General features: G+C 39.8%; 1 protein-coding gene across 2 annotated transcripts; it reads left to right on the plus strand.

Moving 5' to 3' along the window:
- Nucleotides 1-592: 592 nt before the first annotated feature.
- LOC104228583 (guanine nucleotide-binding protein subunit beta-2-like) lies at nucleotides 593-11672 on the plus strand. Of its 2 annotated transcripts, none has more exons than XM_009781059.2 (6): nucleotides 593-899; nucleotides 978-1072; nucleotides 9483-9907; nucleotides 10002-10359; nucleotides 11027-11140; nucleotides 11353-11672. In XM_009781059.2, the coding sequence occupies exons 1-6, from the start codon at nucleotides 785-787 to the stop codon at nucleotides 11386-11388; spliced, it is 1143 nt and encodes a 380-aa protein (XP_009779361.1). In that variant the 5' UTR covers nucleotides 593-784; the 3' UTR covers nucleotides 11389-11672. The 2 variants fall into 2 exon arrangements, with proteins under 2 accessions (XP_009779361.1, XP_009779362.1); XM_009781060.2 differs by having other exon boundaries at nucleotides 774-899; nucleotides 978-1067.
- The last annotated feature ends 7326 nt before the right edge of the window (nucleotides 11673-18998 follow it).

Raw genomic sequence — 18998 nt, forward strand, 5'->3', positions numbered from 1 at the left:
TATATATATACATTTTGTATGTTAATATACAAAAATTATACAAATTTTATATACTTTTTCGGCTACCAAATGTAAATAATTTCTAGCGCAAGCTAAAAGTGATAATACAATCTGGTTATTCATTTGCTTCAATAATATACCTAGAAGTGATATTGACAGCTCTAATTTTTTCAAATTTTAACTTATCTTTTTGGAAAAAACAACCGAAATTTTTAGAAGTAAAAGTTTCAGACTTAAAATCTTAAATTTGTCAGCTCTGTACTATTATTGGGCGTTGGTTTATAAAATATTTTCGATAAGTAAATTAAAAGGACGGTGAGTGCCGAAACCAACCTCGTAATTGATCTTGAACGATTCTGTCAGTGAGACTAAATGTGCTCCACTTTAGCATATAAGGGATTAAATATACTCAAGATTATATTTAAGAGACCAAAATAGACATATTCTCAAAGATAAGGGACTAAAGGTGCTCTACTTTAACATACTTAAGGGACTAAATATGCTCAAGATTATATTTGAGAGACCAAAATAGACCTCCCGACAATATTGGTAAAAAACTAGTTTAAATAGCTATATACCGGATAGGCAAAGTATTTTCCCTGAAACCACACTCACCTACCAACACCAAACTCCCCGGCATCCCCCCCCCCCCTCCCCCCAAACCACACTGCCAGCCTCTTCCAGAGCAGCCACTGAGTCAACTTAGTAAAAATCTCCTCTCTCTCTCTCTCTCTCTCTCTCACTAATTCAAATGATGAATTTGATGGAAGTGAATGGTTGAATAATGGTAAATATGTCAGTTACGGAGCTGAAAGAACGGCACATGGCCGCTAACCAAACTGTAAATACTCTCCGTGAACGTCTCAAGCAGAAGCGTCTCCATCTACTTGACACTGACGGTTGCTTCTCTCTCCCTCCTTTTCTTCATGAATTGCATATTTAACAAAACAGGAGATCTAATTTTTTTATTTTGGCAGTTGCTGGGTATGCAAGGTCACAAGGTAAAGCTCCAGTCAGCTTTGGCCCGACGGATCTGGTTTGTTGTCGGATCCTGCAAGGACATACCGGTAAGGTAGATATTTTCTGTCCTTGTGCTTCTCTTCCAACACATTAAACCTATATGACTGACGACTATCTACTGTTGCACCAAGGCTTGTATGTTGGAGCCAAAGAACCTAAATTTTTAACTAGGTATTGTGTTTCAAGGGCAGGGAATTAAGCCTTAATGATTTTAGTTTTTATCTGTTCTAAAAATTACAAATTTGATCTCAGCGTCCTTAATGTTGCTCTCTTTGACCAACTGCTTCTAGTAGGTTAACACTAACATGTATAGTGTATGTTTCGAAAGGATGGACTTACAGTTATGTATTGTTTGCTCCAATTCAGAGGTTGCAACAAATTGCTGGCCTCGGTTTTCCTTTATATCGTTCTTCCATTTTATGATTTGCCTGATTCTATTGCCTAATAAGTTGTCACTGAATGCGACATTATTAATTTTTTTCAGTCAAATCAGTAAAATTTGTTTCTTCATGAAAAATAGTAAATTTAGTGTAGTCGCATGTTTGTGAAACCTTTTGTATTGTCTATACACTTGTTTATGCTGTGGTCTGAAGTCTTTCTTCATTATAGTGAGAATTTAATATGCATTTACCTTATGATCTACATGGAGTAAAGTTATATAGGAGCTCGATTTTTTTTTTGAAACATAACATGGTGACAAATGGTGCAATTTTGGTTTAAGCATGTCTGTTCACGAGTTCTATACCTAGTATTCATCAATTAGGTTATTGAATTAATTCTCTTCGGAACTGGAAGAAAAAAACTTGTAGTTTTGATATGCTACAAACACAATGTTTTGGAAAAGGTTGCTGTTATTTGTCCACAATATTTGCATCCAAAATATAAAGTGTCTACAATGCCTTAACTAAATAAGCGGATGACTTCATCGTTTCTCGCTACTTCCTTTTCTCTAAAAGTGAATCTCTTCCAATGCAAAAAGTGTTGACTGCAAAAATTGATCATTATATATCTAATACCTGCTAAAGGTATTATATACTAGACAGCCGTACTAAAATCTAAGTGGCTTGTAGTTCTTTCAACAAATACGATCAAAACCATGGAGGAGGATGACAATTTGGTTAATGAGGAAGAAAATTCTATTTTCTCAGATGAATTATTCTATTTTTTTTTATGAAAGTGATGTCTCTAATTGAATCCATGACGTGACGAACTATAAATGAAGAGTGATTATTTTTAGGAATATTAAGGTAGGACACTAGAGATTTTAATGAGATGCAGGTCGGTGAAATTCTAGAAGTATTAGAAGGTCCAAAAATTGGAATGACTTTTTTCTGGTATAGACAAATTGTTTGATTTATACACGAAACATGGAAACTAAAGGATTTAGTGTAGTGAAATGATCAATACGTAAGATGGTGAGTCCACCAAGTACATTTTTCCGTATGTGAGAGGTAAAACTCTTTACAGCAAGTATGCTGAGAGGACTAAATGTCTAGATAGAGTTAACGATGTGATAGATGGTAAAGTAAGGTGCCTTGTAAGCAAGGTAGTTGAAGTGCATTTGCATCCAATTAACCCTGACATGTCTTGGCTTATTGTTGACCATAGGAAAATGACATAGGCATTGAATAGGATAATTGAAGCAAATGACAGCTCACGTATTAGAATTTGTGTGAGTGAGGTTTAGCAATTGGCATGGGAGTGTTGAACGAATGGGATGCTTATCCGAGAACTAGAAATTTTATTCACAGTAACAACTGAGACTGTAGGAAGAATGCTAAGTCCATCCACTTTTTTATGAAATGCAAGGAAAGGATAGGGCTTCCTTCATTTGATGGATGTAGACTTGGAAGGTAGATTGGAAAATGTTATTTGGATTCATCAGCAGGTAAAGGATGCTTATGGACCTTATGATATAGTTAACTTCGATACCACATACCTTGTGGACATGTATTGACCGCCATTTGCAACATTCATGAGTGTTAATCGCCTTTGTCCGGTAGTACTTGGGGGTGCACTGATATAGCATAAAGATGCTAAAATATTTGGGCGGATGTTTTCTACTTGAATTTATGCTACGGGAGACATTCATCCAACTTGTATGCTGAGTGATCAATGCGAGAGCATAAGAGCAAACAATAGGTCAACTGATGTCTGACACTATCAGTCGGTTTTGCCTATGACATATATATGTAAAGATATCTACTAAGTTGAAAGCTGTTGCTGAATATAATATGTTGCAGCAAAGAATGAATTCAAACCAAACTATGGTTCACAGTAGAGGAATTTGAAAGAAGATGGGTCGAATTTACAAAAAGACATGGTTTGTGGAAAGTAATAATTGGATGATCAAGTTTTATGGTGAACGAGAAAGTTGGGTACTTTTTAATCTCAGAAATCTACTCTGTTGGGATGAGATCTACACAAAGGGGCAAGGGAATGCATTCCTTGTTTGATGGTTATGTGAATGGTAGTACACTTTAGATACTGTTGAATAGTACGAGCTTGCAATTATAGCAAAATGTGACAATGAGATAAAGTTAAATAAAAGTCCAGATACACCAAAGTGAAATGTGATTTTGGGTTTTTGCGGGTAGAACAACTCCAATCCGCTCTTACACGAACATTGTTTAAGATGGTCCAAAAGGAATTGGTGCAATTGTTGCACTGTTATTCGTTTATTCCATTACACAAGATTGGGAATGAGGTAGCTACACTGCTCGAGATGAATATTATTTACCGTTCGACTAGAAACGACTTTTTGGGAATCAATTGTATTCAAGGTTGAATACTGACCTTGAGGCAATATCTTCAGTGCACTTGCAAGATGTTTGGGTTAATTGGTTTATAAGCTGCCACATAATGAAGGTGATGTCTCATAAAAGAGTGCACAAAGTGAATCCCAGTACATATTGAGAAGATGGTGAAATGATGTGTACTGTTATTTCTTGAAGATTTTTTTTACCGGAGGTTACCTATGTCACACCCTTTTTTACCTTTAAAAAGATAAAGTATTTTTCCAAAGTCAAAAGGTTTTCAATTTGAAAGTAATAAAAAGATGTTTCCAAAAGGGATTTTCCCGGAGTCACCACCTAACAATGGAGTTTTGTGTGGTAGGTCACCTTAAAACAAGTTTAAAAGCATTTTCCTTTTGAAAACCAAAATAACTCCATTTACTTGTTTGCAAAAGAGGATTGTAGGCAAGGAGATTCTTTTGACGGGGGAAGGTGTTAGCCACCCCCAAGTTCCATGGAAAACATGGTTGCTTACTTGATCAAGTTGGCTTTTGAAAACACTTATATTGAGACCACACACACAATTGGTGGCACCGCTCAGGAGAATGATAACCATTGGATTGGGAGGCTTGGATTAAATTTAAGATTTTGATTGGCTGGTGGGTTGATGGGTTTTGGGCTCTTGGGTCAGGTGGCTTTTGGGCTCAAGGTGAGGTATTCGAAGTTTGACCTAGCTTGGTAGAAAATTTGATTCAAAACAAGACCTAACATTAGCTAGCCCAAAAATCTCTCTAAAATAAAATAAAATACTACCAAATATACTAATTAATTCTAGTTAAATTTCGACGAATTTAATATCAATCACATCCAATAAATTTCCATCTACAAAAAGTTTTCCTCCAAATTAAGAGAATTATGAAATTCGGTAAATATAGTTAGAGTCTAACATTACTCAGTGAAACTACAATTAAACAAATGAAATAACTTAAATGTTAAGAATACTTAGTATAGGGAAACATTTTAACATAATGTATATGGTCAGCGTATTATTATTAAAAAATTTAACAAAAAAAAAAGAATGCTTAGAAATGGTCATTCTTGTTTTGTACCTTGTAATACTTCAGTATTTTCACATACCCATATCTCATTAACACCTCCCGTTCCCCCATCTTGATGATCCTCAAAGAAATCATTCTCTTTTCATAGATCGTCATGTCATAGACTCCATTAGACTTTATTATCGTATGAAAGATTGAATTTTCTTCCTCATTAACTAGGCTATCATCCTCGAAGAACCAAACACATCATGTAAAGTTTCTCTGACATTAATGTCATGGCTGAGAGATTGAGTTCCTTCTTCATTATCTTGTTCCATGGTTCTGACCATGTTTGTTGAAAATATTTGAGTATTCCAAGCTACTTAAAAACTAGTATGGCTGTATGGACTTATATATAATGGTCCGCATAATTACCGTTAGTAGCTATTAGATATTTAATGATCATGTTTCGTCGCTATCATTTTTTGCATTGGAAAATGTGGAGCTAACTTTTGGAGCGAAAGAAGTAACGAGACAGGATGAAGTTACTCGCTTATTTAATCAAGCAGACATTATCAGAGTTTGGACGTTTTGGACTCAAATAGTTTGGAAAAATAACAGCACCCTTGAAATAGTTTCTCTGACAATTGACCCTGCCTTTGTAGAGGTAGGGTCATTTGGCAGAATTATATATCCTATCTCGAGCATAAATGGTCTTGTCTCCTTTCTCATCAGTTGTTTCCTTATTCTACACGTCATTTTCCTCATTAACCTTTATATCGTATCCTTTCCATTAGGTTTAACTTTTTTGTTTCTCATTCTATTTTGTGATGACAAGAATCCTTGTATCTTCTTTTTTCATCTGTTATTATCATTGTTCGAAAAACATCTATCTTCTGGATAAAGCGTGATCATCTTCCTGGTAAAGCTATTTGGCACGTCCTGTTAGGCAAGATTGATTGTTCGATCATAAGGTGCCACTGTTCTCTTCCTATTATTGCTTGTTCATTCTTTTGTTGGGAGCTTGATAAAGGCTACTGTTTAGGAATTTCTCTTATGTAAAATTTCAATTGTTCAAGAAAATTATTTTTGAGGAGATCTGTTGATACAAATTGATGTGCGGAAATTAAAGAAACAAAGATTAAAGGATAGAAATTAAGACTAGCCCGATATAAGGTGCAGTGTCAAACAATCGATATAATCATTTACTCAACAATTACAAGACTTATAGCACCTAATCTATAGGATTTCCCTCAAGACGAATTATACACCTTACAGAGTTAGATCAACAAGTAGGAAATACAAGTTCCTCATGATTCATCAACATTCTTCAATATTCAAAACAAGTCTGAAAAAGAAAATGACCTCATCCTATTCTATTTATACTAGGTCTAAAGGAAAGACATAAGTACCCCTAAATCGGCCAAACTACTATACCCCAAAGGGAAAATTTGTAGCCGAAGTATCCAATAATTGACAATCATGGCCTAAGTCATGTGATTGCGCATAAGCTCCCCATGGTGGCTCATGATGACGACGGTCATTGGATTGATCCATGGACATGGTGGCATGGGCTCGGACTGTTGGCACGGTCCATGTGGTCACCCTCTTGTACTTTTTGAACTGTTGGCAATAGATCAGTTGGCACAGGCGGAACCGTTGTGGCTTTAACCATTGACACGGTACTGTTGACACAACCCTTCTCACTCCCCTTGGACCACATTCTAGAAATGGACCCAGTTGGACTGTGTCCCTCAACCATTGGGGGGGGGGGAGGCGACGTGTAACTCCTCCTTAGAAATCACCCTAATAACATTGTAGGCCTTTAGGTGCAAGTCCCTTAGCTTCTTGACTTGAGATCTTGTGAAGGGTCTTGATGCTTTTGGTGATCCTTGCGGGGAGTCCGGAATAAAAATGTTGCAAATTTTGACGACCAAAATAGGTAAAAAAAAAAAGCGTTGAGGACAATTTTTATGTAAAACATGCGCTATACCTTAAAGGTCAGTTGTCCCGTTAAGGTATATCACATGTTTTAAATGCGTTATACTCGAAATTTTGAAACCTGTAGTATAGCGCATATATTACATGCGCTATAGCTGAATATAAAAAGTCGGTCAGGTATAGCACATGTAATACATAAATAAAATAAACCCCTTCTTCTTCCACGACAGAGCCTCTCTCGGTCCAGCCCACCTTCTCCCCCAAAATCACGTGTTGCTATTATATTACGGAAAAAAACACAAGATTCAGGGTTAGCTCGTGGTGTAGAACTTGATTTGTGCTCGATTTGGTAGAAACGGCGGCGTATATTCACCGTTAAAAAAAAAGGTATTTCGATAAACTCTTTTCGTATAAATTATTTATATTTTGTGTAACTCATTTTTATTAATAAATTCATGAATTAACTAAACACGCACCAAATCATGGCATAATTAGTAAAAACGAATTACACAAAAATATAAACAATTTATATGAAAAGAGTTTATCCAAATAACTTTTTTTTGAAAGTTTTTGAACGGTGAATATACGCGCCTTTTCTACCAAATCAAGTTCTACACCACGAGCTAACCTTGAATCTTGTGTTTTTTTCGTAATATAATAGCGACACGTGATTTTGGGCGGGGGAGGTGGGCTCCAATGGAAGATTAGAAAATAGATGGGGGAAGAAGAGGTTTATTTTATTTATGTATAGCGCATGTAATACATGCTCTATACCTGACCGACTTTTTAGGTTCAGCTATACTATAGGTTTCAAAATACCGAGTATCACGCATTTAAAACATGCGCTATACCTTAACGGGGTAACTGACCTCAACCCTTTTTTTCATGCGTTATATATAAAATTGTCCTCAACACTTTTTTCGAGGTTTATGTATAACACACGTTTTACATGCGTTATATATAAAATTGTCCTCGACACTTTTTTACCTATTTTTGTTTCTTGAGTCAAAATTTGCAACCTTTTGGTTCCAGACTCCCTTAGGGGCGTATCATCTATGAAGTGCTTGATTAAAGTTCTCAAAGAAAGACACTGTTTTTCAAGTGGCTCAAAGGAAGACATTGATTTAGCAACTAAGAAGGCTACATACATGATAAAGGAGCTTTTTTTAGGGAGAGAGAAGTTCTTAATATAACTAGTCTGCATTAACTATTTTATTGATGACTAGAAGAGTGCTTTTGGAAGAGTCCGGATATTTGCAGCGCCCCTTTGGGTGCCTCTAATAGTTATTTGTCGTATGACTCAAGATGATGCAGCGCAAGTTATTGACATCATAGGTTAGCTTGAACTTTAAATAGATGTACAAGTACGGTTGGTTCTTGTTAACCAAAAAGTTTTCTGTTATCATAAACAACTGGGTGGAAGAGAAGGCAAACACCACGAAGAAGAAGAGATAGAAAACGGGAAAAATTAGCGATGAAACAAGTTGGAGAATCTATTGCACTGGGTTTGTTGTTGTCAAATCCTTGAGACCTTGACAAGTGATACACTGCAATTGATACTACACAATTTTGGAAAAGTGTTATTCATTAATAATTTGCTTCAACTTAGGGTAAATTGTACTTCCATCTAAAAAAAATTACTTGTACTTAATGAATTGATAAAACTTGGTTAGCAGGCTAACTTCGGGCCACCAACAAACTTGGAGATGCAAAAGCGCAATACTACCAAACCAAGATAACATTTGGGAGCTGTTACTCAGAGGTGGATCCAGGATTTTGGGAAGATGACAACACTATTACGAAGAGGTGAATCCATGATATAAATTTTACGGGTCAACCTTTAATTCTTACTAGTGCACCGATTAGGCTTTTGGAATTATAAGTTCAAAATTAACTTTTTTTCTTATATATATAAAATTAAGGTAAAAAAAGAAAATAGGAATTTCACTGTGCCAGACTTGAAAATTTTAAAGCATAAACCAAATAAAGAAATGTAGAAAAAGAAAAAGTACTTAATATGCAGAAGTGACACCTGACATGCTAATCTCGCGTGGGTCCGCCCAATTCTAGAAAAAGAAATTAAAAAAACAACAAAATTGACACAAGATTTGAACTACTAACCTTACTTAGAGAGGTGCACTCAATAACCATCATATCATATGATACTTTGGGTTAGGGTGCACACATATATTTAAGTATTTAAAAAAAATACTTTTACACGTATCATATGATTCACGTATCCTCAGGACTCCCCCCCCCCCAAAGGTACCCCCTGCTGTTAGTCAAGCTTGTGAATGTTCTGAGGTTACCCAGGACGATAACTACTAAACCACAAATACGAAAACCCACATTTGAAGGGACCTTATAATTATAGATAACTAACAAAAAAACCTCATGACAAAATATTAAATCTCACCAGATAACCTACCAAAAAGAAGTATTAACCAGACTGGTGAAGAATACTTTTACACCATTATGCTTGCTCCTGAGTTTGATTCTCCCTGAGGTTATAAAATTTTAGAAATCTAATTGATGTATCTTCATCATATTTCGGATTTCGTCTGTGCTTTTTAATTGCTGATTCACTGGTTCACAACTTATGTGAAGTAATGCGAGGGTATTGATAAAAGTTGAAGGGGCAGTAATCTCAGTTTCACTTTGACCAGAATTTAAGTCTTTTTGGATCCTAGGATGTATACTAACTAAACATGGTTTTGCATGACTAAACTTCTTTAAAAACTTTTGGCAGGTATATTCACTGGACTGGACTCCAGAAAAGAATCGTATTGTGAGTGCATCCCAAGATGGCAGATTAATAGTATGGAATGCTCTGACCAGCCAGAAAACCCATGCAATTAAGCTTCCATGTGCTTGGGTCATGACCTGCGCCTTCTCTCCTTTTGGGCATTCCGTTGCCTGTGGCGGACTTGATAGTGTCTGCTCTATCTTCAATTTGAATTCGCCTACTGACAAGGAGGGGAACCTTCCGTTATCAAGAATGCTTAGTGGGCACAAGGGATACGTGTCAGCATGTCAGTATGTTCCAGATGAGGAAGGTCACATGATAACTGGTTCTGGTGATCAAACATGTATTCTGTGGGATATAACCACTGGCCTAAGAACTTCTGTCTTTGGAGGTGAGTTTCAGTCTGGGCACAGTGCTGATGTATTAAGGTAAGTTGGTGACCTATAGAGTGTTATGCAATATTCATTACGTTTTTTTGAAGTTTGTCAACATCATTTTTTTCATTTCTTTTGATTGGATCAGCGTCTCAATCAATGCATCAAATCCAAAACTGTTCGTGTCTGGATCCTGTGATACAACTGCCCGTCTGTGGGACACCCGTGTTGCTAGTCGAGCACAGCGAACATTCTATGGTCATGAGGGAGATGTTAATACTGTAAAGTTCTTCCCTGATGGTAATAGATTTGGGACTGGTTCAGATGATGGAACTTGCCGATTGTTTGACATTAGAACTGGACACCAGCTGCAAGTGTACTACCAACCGCATGGTGATGGTGACATGCCACATGTCACTTCCATTGTATTTTCCATCTCTGGTCGGCTTCTGTTTGCTGGGTACTCGAATGGTGACTGTTACGTGTGGGACACACTATTAGCAAAGGTAAAGCAGAGTTGCATTTTGTTTTCATTGCTTATGAGTTGGGGTTAAAGCTCAGTCATGATTCTACAGCTTACAGTAGGTTCAAAATTTTCCAGGAGTTATTTAAATCCGTCTGGAGGTGTGCATGTTAGTAGCAACTAGAGAGAACCTTAAGTATTTAGAGAACCCAAGTTATTGACTATAGGAATGAAATGGTACGATGGAGCTAAATGAATAGTGAGGATAATATAACATACCTCAACTAGCTTGGGGGTGAGGTACAGTAGCTTCTTTGTTGCTTATGCATTGTTTGTCTGAAATATTCATCTATCATCATCACGATTTCAGTTCCAGTTGGGATACCAAGTTTGGTATTTAAGTGGAGAAGGGTAGAGATGCGGGTCTATTATCCACCAATCTTTGAAGCTGGAGGCAGCATATCTCTTAGTTGTTAAAAAGAATATATACTACCGTTGGTGAACTTATTGTTGGAAGAGATTGTGAGATGATTCTTGTTCTAAGTTCCCATTGGTTTTTAAACAATATTCAACTAATTGTTGTTTTCTGCTGAGAGCTATAACTGTACTTGCTGTAGTCTGATGGTTTGTGTATGTTTATGTTGCTATCATCTTAGTTCTTCCTTATTTCACATCAACCTTATGTTTGCATTTGCTGTTTCAAATACTAGGTGGTTTTAAATTTGGGATCAGTTCAAAACTCTCATGAAGGTCGGATTAGTTGTCTTGGATTGTCAGCTGATGGAAGTGCCTTATGTACAGGAAGTTGGGATACAAACCTGAAGGTAAGTTTTTTTTATGTTTTCTTACAAGGATGAGGGTTAATTGTGCAACCAAAAGAGTTATCAAGTATTGCTCTCTTTCTTTCTTTTTTCTTTTTGAGATACAAGTTTCATTTATTGCCACATTGATCATTTCCCATGTATTCTTCTGCTCTCTGCGATCTTAGACCTGTGTGAGTGAAAAGATATGTTAATCTTTCATTTTCCGCTGGCAGATTTGGGCATTTGGAGGTCACAGAACGGTGATCTGAGTGATGAAACGTGCTACCTCTTTCCCTTTTCTGTCTCATTTTCAGGGACCGCCCGGCATATGGTCGTGGTTTCTTGGGATGGTCTTGTTGATCTCTTTGTATTTCAGCTAATGTTGTGGTTAGAGAATTGTAAATTTTGTGCGATTACATTTACTAGTTTCCTTGTTTCTTCTTTATCATAATTAGCGAGGCTTCCATCTGACCTTAATTACCCCCCCCCCCCCCGGGCCTTATGTTATAAACGAACTCGAGTACAATCAGAAGGCAAAATTTTTATTTCTTCATAGTTAGGTGCATACCTTTGGGAATATCTTTACTTGGTGGATCTTCCTTATTTAACTTCAATATATAGAGACTCGAATTTAAGCTTTCAAAAGGATTTAATGTGTAAAAATTTTAAGCTATCAGTGTATTATAACCTTAGCAGATTATCTCTCTTATTTTCAAGTTATTAATTTCTTTTATATAGACAGTTATCTGCATAAAAGTTAAAACTCCTTTTCAAAATAGTCCTTGCTTTTCGTTACCGGTCTTCTAAAGTGTATTTTGATTATGACATCCATTAATCTGATGAATATTCACACAACTTAAGGTCTTTAACCCCCTCCCTCCCTTCACTAAAAACAATAAGGTAGAAGTTTAAACATTGCGATGATCCAAAAAGTCATCACTTGTTTTAAAACGAAATTTTATGTTCTGAGGCCTTGAAAATCTCATTTAGAGTCATCTCGATTTGCATGCGCAGTTCGGGCGCGTAGCCGGAAAACTTAAATATGAAATTCTGTGAAAACTAATAAGTTTTGATTATAAAATGAGTTAATTTGACTTCGGTCAACATTTTGGGTAAACGTGTTTTGATGGTCCCGGAGGGTCGTAGGAAGATATGGGACTCGAGCGTATGCCCGGAATCGAATTCCGAGGTCCCAAGCCTGAGAAATGAATTTTCAAAGAAAATTATTTTCTGAAATTGTTTAAGGAAATTTGAAATGAAATTTGATTAGAATATGATGGTATCGGGCCCGTATTTTGGTTCCGACGTCCAGTACAGGTCCTATATATGATTTAAGATGTTTTTGTAAAATTTTATGAAAAACGGATGTCATATGACGTGATTCGGACTTAAATCGCAAAGTTGATGTTTAAAGAAGTTTTGAGAAGATTTCATTGATCTCGAGATTTAATTTGATGTTCATGATGTTATTTTGATGATTTGATCAAACGAATAAGTCTGTAGGATGTTTTTGAGGTTTGGTGTGCGCTTGGTTTGGAACCCCGAGGGCTCGGGTGAGTTTCGGGATGTTTTAGACTTAAAATCAGAAGTTGCAGGTCTCTGAATCCGCCAGTGCGATCCGCATAAAAACGTGTGCGACCGCAGAAGGGGGCCAGTGCGGTCCGCGATCGGCTTTGTGCGGTGCGCGGTGGAGGGCAGTGCAGTCCGCGGTCGATTTCGTGCGGAGCACGGTGGAGACCTGTGCGGCCGCAGTCCATTTCGTGCAGTCCGCACAGGGCACTGGACCGCAGTACCTCAGGAAGGCCTGTGCGGTCACAGTCCATTTGTGCGATCCGCACAGGGGGTCTGAGAGGGGTATAAATAGACGAGATTTTCAATTATTTTGCATTTTTCAAAACTCCAAAAATCTAAGAGGCGATTTTTCAAACAACCTTTCTTCTCCAAATCAATTGTAAGTCATTTTTAACTAGTTTTCTTCAATCATTAACATCTTTTAACATGCTTTCAACTTAAAAATCAAAGATTTTCATGGGGAAAATTGAGTGTTTTGGGTAGAACCTAGGTTTTTCAAAATTGAGGATTTGGACCTCGATTTGAGGTCCGATTTCAAAACAAATCATATATTTGGGTTCGTGGGGGAATGTGTAATCGGGTTTGGTTCGAATCTCGGGTTTTGACCATGTGGACCCGGGGCGATTTATTTTTGACTTTTTGGGTAAAACTTTGGAAAACTCATTTTCATGCATTGGGGTTGATTTATTTAGCGTTTATTGATGTAATTAAGTAATTTGTGACTAGATACGAGCGAATTGGCGGTGGAATCAAGGGGTAAAGCTATAATTGAACCATGAGTTGTGTTCATGGCATCGAGGTAAGTGTTTGGTCTAACCTTAGCTTGAGGGATTAGGAGTTGTGTCCTATTTGCTATTTGTTTCTTATTGAGTACGACGTATAGGCATGGTGACGAGTATCTATGCGTTGGTCTCAAGCATGACCGTGAGTCTTATATCGTGATTTTCATGATCTCGTTGTATTATTCATGCCTTGGTGAAGATTTCTATTTGTTGTGTAAAGTTGTGGAAAGAATTGTGACCTATGAACATTGAGGAGCGTTGGCTCCAGTTGTATAACGAATTGTGAAAGTATAAGTGATAATCGAAACTCTAGAGCATTGGCTCGAGTTGTGAAGTGAATTGTGAAGTAAAAGTGAGAAAGAGAAAGAAGTTTGGTTATAGTTGGGTAGTTAGGTGTTGAAACTAGTTGAGTTATAGTTGAGATAGTGAGATGTTGGAACAAGTTTGGTTATGGCTATTTCTCCCTTGCCGGGATGTATATACTTGTACTGTTGAGTTCTCTTGCCGGGATGGTGTAGTCTATTGTTGATCCTTGCCGGGACGGTTAATTATGATTATTGTTAACTGTATATTTGGAACGGGTTGCGCGCCGCAACATTATTAGATATTATATTGGATCGGGTTGTATGCTGCAACAGATATTATATTGGATCGGGTTGCACGCCGTAACAGATATTATATTGGATCGGGTTGCACGCCGCAACAATGTTAAATGATAAGGGATCGGGTTGCGCGCCGCTACAGTATTGTTATTGTATTGTTGTAGACATCGAGTGTTCTTTCATACTTTATTAAGTTTATGATAGAATTGATATGTTTCCCCGACGCATGTTTCACCCTCTATTTTAAACTGTTATTACCTGTTTATATTTCCGCTGTATATTATATAACTGCACAGATTTATCTGGAGTGTGGTCCTAGCCTCGTCACTACCTCGCCGGGATTAGGCCAGACACTTACCAGCACATGAGATCGGTTGTGCTGATGCTACACTCTGCATTTATGTGCAGATACAGGAGCAACGCTTGGTCAGCAGCATTAGGGGAGCCAGCCTTCAGTCCACCGAGATATCGAGGTAGCCTTGCAGGCATCCGCAGGCCCGGCGTCTCCTCTATCTTTATTATGTTCTGTTATCTCTTGTATCCGAAACAGACAGTGCTTCTTTCCTTCAAACAGTTATGTGTAGTGATCTTAGTAGTCCGTGGATATTGTGACACCAGTTTCTGGGTAGAGGCATGTGTTGACTTTTGAAATATTATGGTTTTATATTTATTTAAGACTTCCGCTTAAATCTCATATTCCGCTGTTATTTAGATGTTTATCACTTGTTAATATAAGTTGTAAAAAGGATTAAAACAGAAGAGTTAAAGATTTCTAAGTTCGTGGCTTGCCTAGCTTCTACGAGTAGGCGCCATCACGACTCCCGAGGGTGGGAATTCCGGGTCGTGACAAGTTGGTATCAGAGCTCTAGGTTACATAGGTCTCAAAATTCACAGACAAGCTTAGTAGAGTCTGAGTCGGTACAGAGACGTCTGTATTTATCCCCCAAAGGCTACAGAGTTAGGAAAACATCACATTTGTTCTTTCTCATCGTGCGGTTTTGTTTCTCAATGCTAATTGAACTTCTACTCTGTTCTTTCGCAGATGGCGAGAACATGCGCTTCCTCATCTACCGCTCAATAACCCGAGCCCCTAGCAGTAGCTCCCACAAGGGGCATAGGGCGAGGCCGTGCCAAAGGCCGAGGTAGGGGTAGAGCTCAGCCCCGAGCAGCAACCCCAGTAGCGGAGCCTTAGGTTGACTTTGATGACGAGGTTCCGGCCCTAGCAGCTCCGGTGGGCCTAGCTCAGGTCCCAGAGGGGTTTATTGCTGCCCTAGTCCTTCAGGATGCTCTTGTCCTATTAGTGGGCCTCATGGAGAGTGTCACCCGAGTGGGCTTGCTTCCTGTAGCACCAGCCATCTCTCAGGCTGGAGGAGGGGCCCAGACTCCTGCTACTCGCACTCCGAAGCAGGTAGCTCCTCAGATTCAGACTCCAGCAGTTCAACCAGTTGGAGCAGTTCAGCCGGGTGTGGTAGCTTAGACCGGTGATGGAGCGGCTATGTCTACCGATGCTTTGTGGAGGCTGGATAGGTTTACCAAGCTTTTCACTTCCACTTTTAGCGGTGCATCTACTGAGGATCCCCAGGATTATCTAGACAGATGCCACGAGGTTCTCAGGAACATGGGTATTGTTGAGACCAATGGGGTTGATTTTGCTATATTTCGCTTGTCTGGATCCGCCAAGACTTGGTGGAGGGATTATTGCTTAGCTAGACCAGCCGGATCGCCAGCCTTGACTTGGGAGCAGTTCACACAGCTATTTCTAGAGAAGTTTCTCCCTATTACTCAGCGAGAGGCTTATCGGAGGCAGTTTGAGCGCCTCCAGCAGGGTTCCATGACGGTTACCCAGTATGAGACCAGGTTTATCGACTTAGCTCGCCATACTCTTGTCATACTTCCTACCGAGAGAGAGAGGGTGAGGAAGTTTATTGATGGTCTTATTCAGCTGATTCGCCTTCAGATGGCTAGGGAGGCTGGGAGTGAGATCATTTTTCAGGAGGCGGCCAATGTGGCCCGTAAAGTGGAGATGGTCCTGTCGCAGGGAGGTGGTCATGGGTCGGATAAGAGGCCCCGTCATTCAGGTAGATTCAGTGGTGCCTCGTCTGGAGGCAGAGATTCATATGGTAGAGGCCATCCTCCTAGGCCCTTTCAGTTATCTCTTCAAGTCTCTCGCGGCGCTTCAGGTAGCCGTGGTCCGTAGATGCAGTATTCCGATCAGCAGTCCTACAGTGCACCACCGGCTCCTATCAGTGCACCGCCGCTCCATAGTTTTCGGGGTGGTCATTCGGGTTGCCAGGGTCAGTCTCAGTTTCCTCAGCCACAGCACTCAGGTGGATGTTTTGAGTATGGTGAGTATGGTCATATTAGGAGGAATTATTCGAGGGTGGTGGGTACTCAGTCGCAGCAGCAGGGTTCCCACTCTATGGTCCAGGCCCCAAGTGTTCCACAGACCGCCCAGCCAGCTAGAGGTGGGGGTAGAGGTGTTAGAGGTGGAGGCAGAGGATTTAGAGGTGGAGCTCAGGCCGATAGAGGTAGAGGCCAGCCAGCTATAGGCCGTCCCATAGATGGAGCCCAGGGTGGTGGCAGCCCCGATGTTATGCTCTTCCAGCCAGGTCCGAGGCTGAGGCTTCAGATGCGGTTATCACAGGTACTATTCTGGTTTGTGATAGAGATGCTTCAGTGTTATTTGATCCAGGGTCCACCTACTCGTATGTGTCATCTTATTTTGCACCGTATCTGGTTATGCCTAGTGATTCATTGAGTGTTCTCGTTTATGTGTCTACACCGGTGGGTGATTCTATCGTAGTTGATCGATTCCATCGTTCTTGTATTGTGGTGATTGGGGGTCTTGAGACTCGTCTAGATTTGTTGCTTTTAGACATGGTCGATTTCGATGTTATATTGGGGATGGACTGATTATTACCTTACCACGCTATCTTGGACTGTCATACCAAGACTGTGACCTTAGCTTTACCGGGTATGCTTCGTTTAGAGTGGACAGGGACTCCTGGTCATTTGACCCATAGTGTTATCTCTTATGTGAAGGCTCGACAAATGGTCGAGAAGGGGTGTTTGGCCTATTTGGCATATGTTCGTGATTCTAGTGCCGAGGTTACCTCTATTGATTCTGTGCCCATTGTTCGAGAATTTCCTGATGTTTTCCCTTCAGACCTGCCGGGTATGCCACCCGACAAGGATATTGACTTTTGCATTGATTTGGCTCCGGGCACTCAGCCCATTTTTATCCCACTGTATCGTATGGCCCCGCCTGAGTTAAAAGAGTTGGAGGAGTAGTAGTAAGACTTGCTTGAGAAGGGTTTCATTAGGCTGAGTGTTTTGCCTTGGGGTGCGCCGGTGTTGTTTGTTAAGAAGAAGGACGGATCGATGAGAATGTGTATTGATTATCGGCAGTTGAACAAGGTTACAATCAAGAATAAGTATCCATTGCCGATGATTGATGATTTGTTTGATCAGCTTCAGGGTTCCAGGGTATTTTCGAAGATTGACTTGAGATCTGGCTACCATCAGTTGAGGATTAGGGCATCCGATGTCCCTAAGACAGCTTTCTGCACTTGGTATGAGCATTATGAGTTCTTGGTTATGTCACTCGAGTTGACAAATGCCCCCGCATCTTTTATGGATTTGATGAACCGAGTGTTCAGGCCTTATTTGGATTTGTTCGTGATAGTTTTTATTGATGATATTTTGATATATTCCCGCAGCCGGGAGGAGCACGAGCAGCATCTTAGAGTGGTTCTTCAGACCTTGAGGGATAGTCAGTTATATGCTAAATTCTCGAAGTGTGAGTTCTGGCTGAGTTTAGTTGCATTCCTGTGTCATATTGTGTCAGCAGAGGGTATTCAGGTTGATCCGAAGAAGATTGAGGCAGTCAAGAACTGGCCTAGACCAACATCAGCTACAGAGTTTCGGAGTTTCTTGGGATTAGCAGGCTACTATCGTCGGTTCGTGGAGGGGTATTCATCTATCGCAGCCCCAATGACCAGGTTGACCCAGAAGGGTGCCCAGTTTAGATGGTCGGACGAGTATAAGGCGAGCTTTCAGAAGCTCAAGACAGCTCTGACTACGGCATTGATGTTGGTTTTGCCCACAGGTTTAGGGCCTTATATAGTTTATTGTGATGCTTCTCGTATTGGGCTTGGTGTAGTGTTGATACAGGATGGCAAGGTCATTGCCTATGCTTCGCGGCAGTTGACAATTCATGAGAAGAACTATCCAGTTCATGATTTAGAGTTGGAAGCCATAGTTCGCGCATTGAAGATTTGGAGGCATTATCTGTATGGCGTGGCATGTGAGGTGCTCACGGATCACAAGAGTCTTAAGTATTTGTTCAAGCAAAAAGAGCTGAATTTGAGGCAGTGGAGGTGGTTGGAGTTGTTGAAGGATTATGATATCACTATCTTATATCACCCAGGAAAGGACAATGTGGTGACCGATGCCTTGAGTAGGAAGTCAGCCAGTATGGGTAGCCTTGCTTATATTCCGGTCGGTGAGAGGCCGCTTGCTTTGGATGTTCAGGCTTTGGCCAATCGGTTCGTGAGGTTGGATATTTCTGAGCCTAGTCGGGTATTAGCTTGCACGGTCGCTCGTTCTTCTTTATTGGAGCGTATCCGTGATCGACAGCATGATGATCCCCATTTGTGCGTCCTTAGAAACACGGTGCAGCGCGGAGGTGCCAAGCAGGTTACCCTAGATGATGATGGAGTTTTGAGATTGCAGGGTCGAGTGTGTGTTCCAAATGTGGATGGACTTCGGGAGTTGATTTTAGAAGAGGCACATAGCTCCCAATACTCTATTCATTTCGGCGCCGCAAAGATGTAGGATTTGCGGCAGAATTATTGGTGGCGGAGAATGGAGAAGGATATTGTTGCATATGTGGCTGTTTAAATTTTCAGCAGGTTAAGTACG

Source organism: Nicotiana sylvestris, chromosome 3 (assembly GCF_000393655.2).
Source record: "Nicotiana sylvestris chromosome 3, ASM39365v2, whole genome shotgun sequence".
NCBI lineage: Eukaryota > Viridiplantae > Streptophyta > Magnoliopsida > Solanales > Solanaceae > Nicotiana > Nicotiana sylvestris.

Bases quoted from the DNA above. Each gene is read 5' to 3' on its own strand.
- LOC104228583 (XM_009781059.2), top strand. From the start codon at position 785: ATGGTAAATATGTCAGTTACGGAGCTGAAAGAACGGCACATGGCCGCT. The intron at 9,908-10,001 runs GTAAGTTGGTGA...TGATTGGATCAG, and splicing joins CACAGTGCTGATGTATTAAG to CGTCTCAATCAATGCATCAA. The intron at 10,360-11,026 runs GTAAAGCAGAGT...TTCAAATACTAG, and splicing joins GGGACACACTATTAGCAAAG to GTGGTTTTAAATTTGGGATC.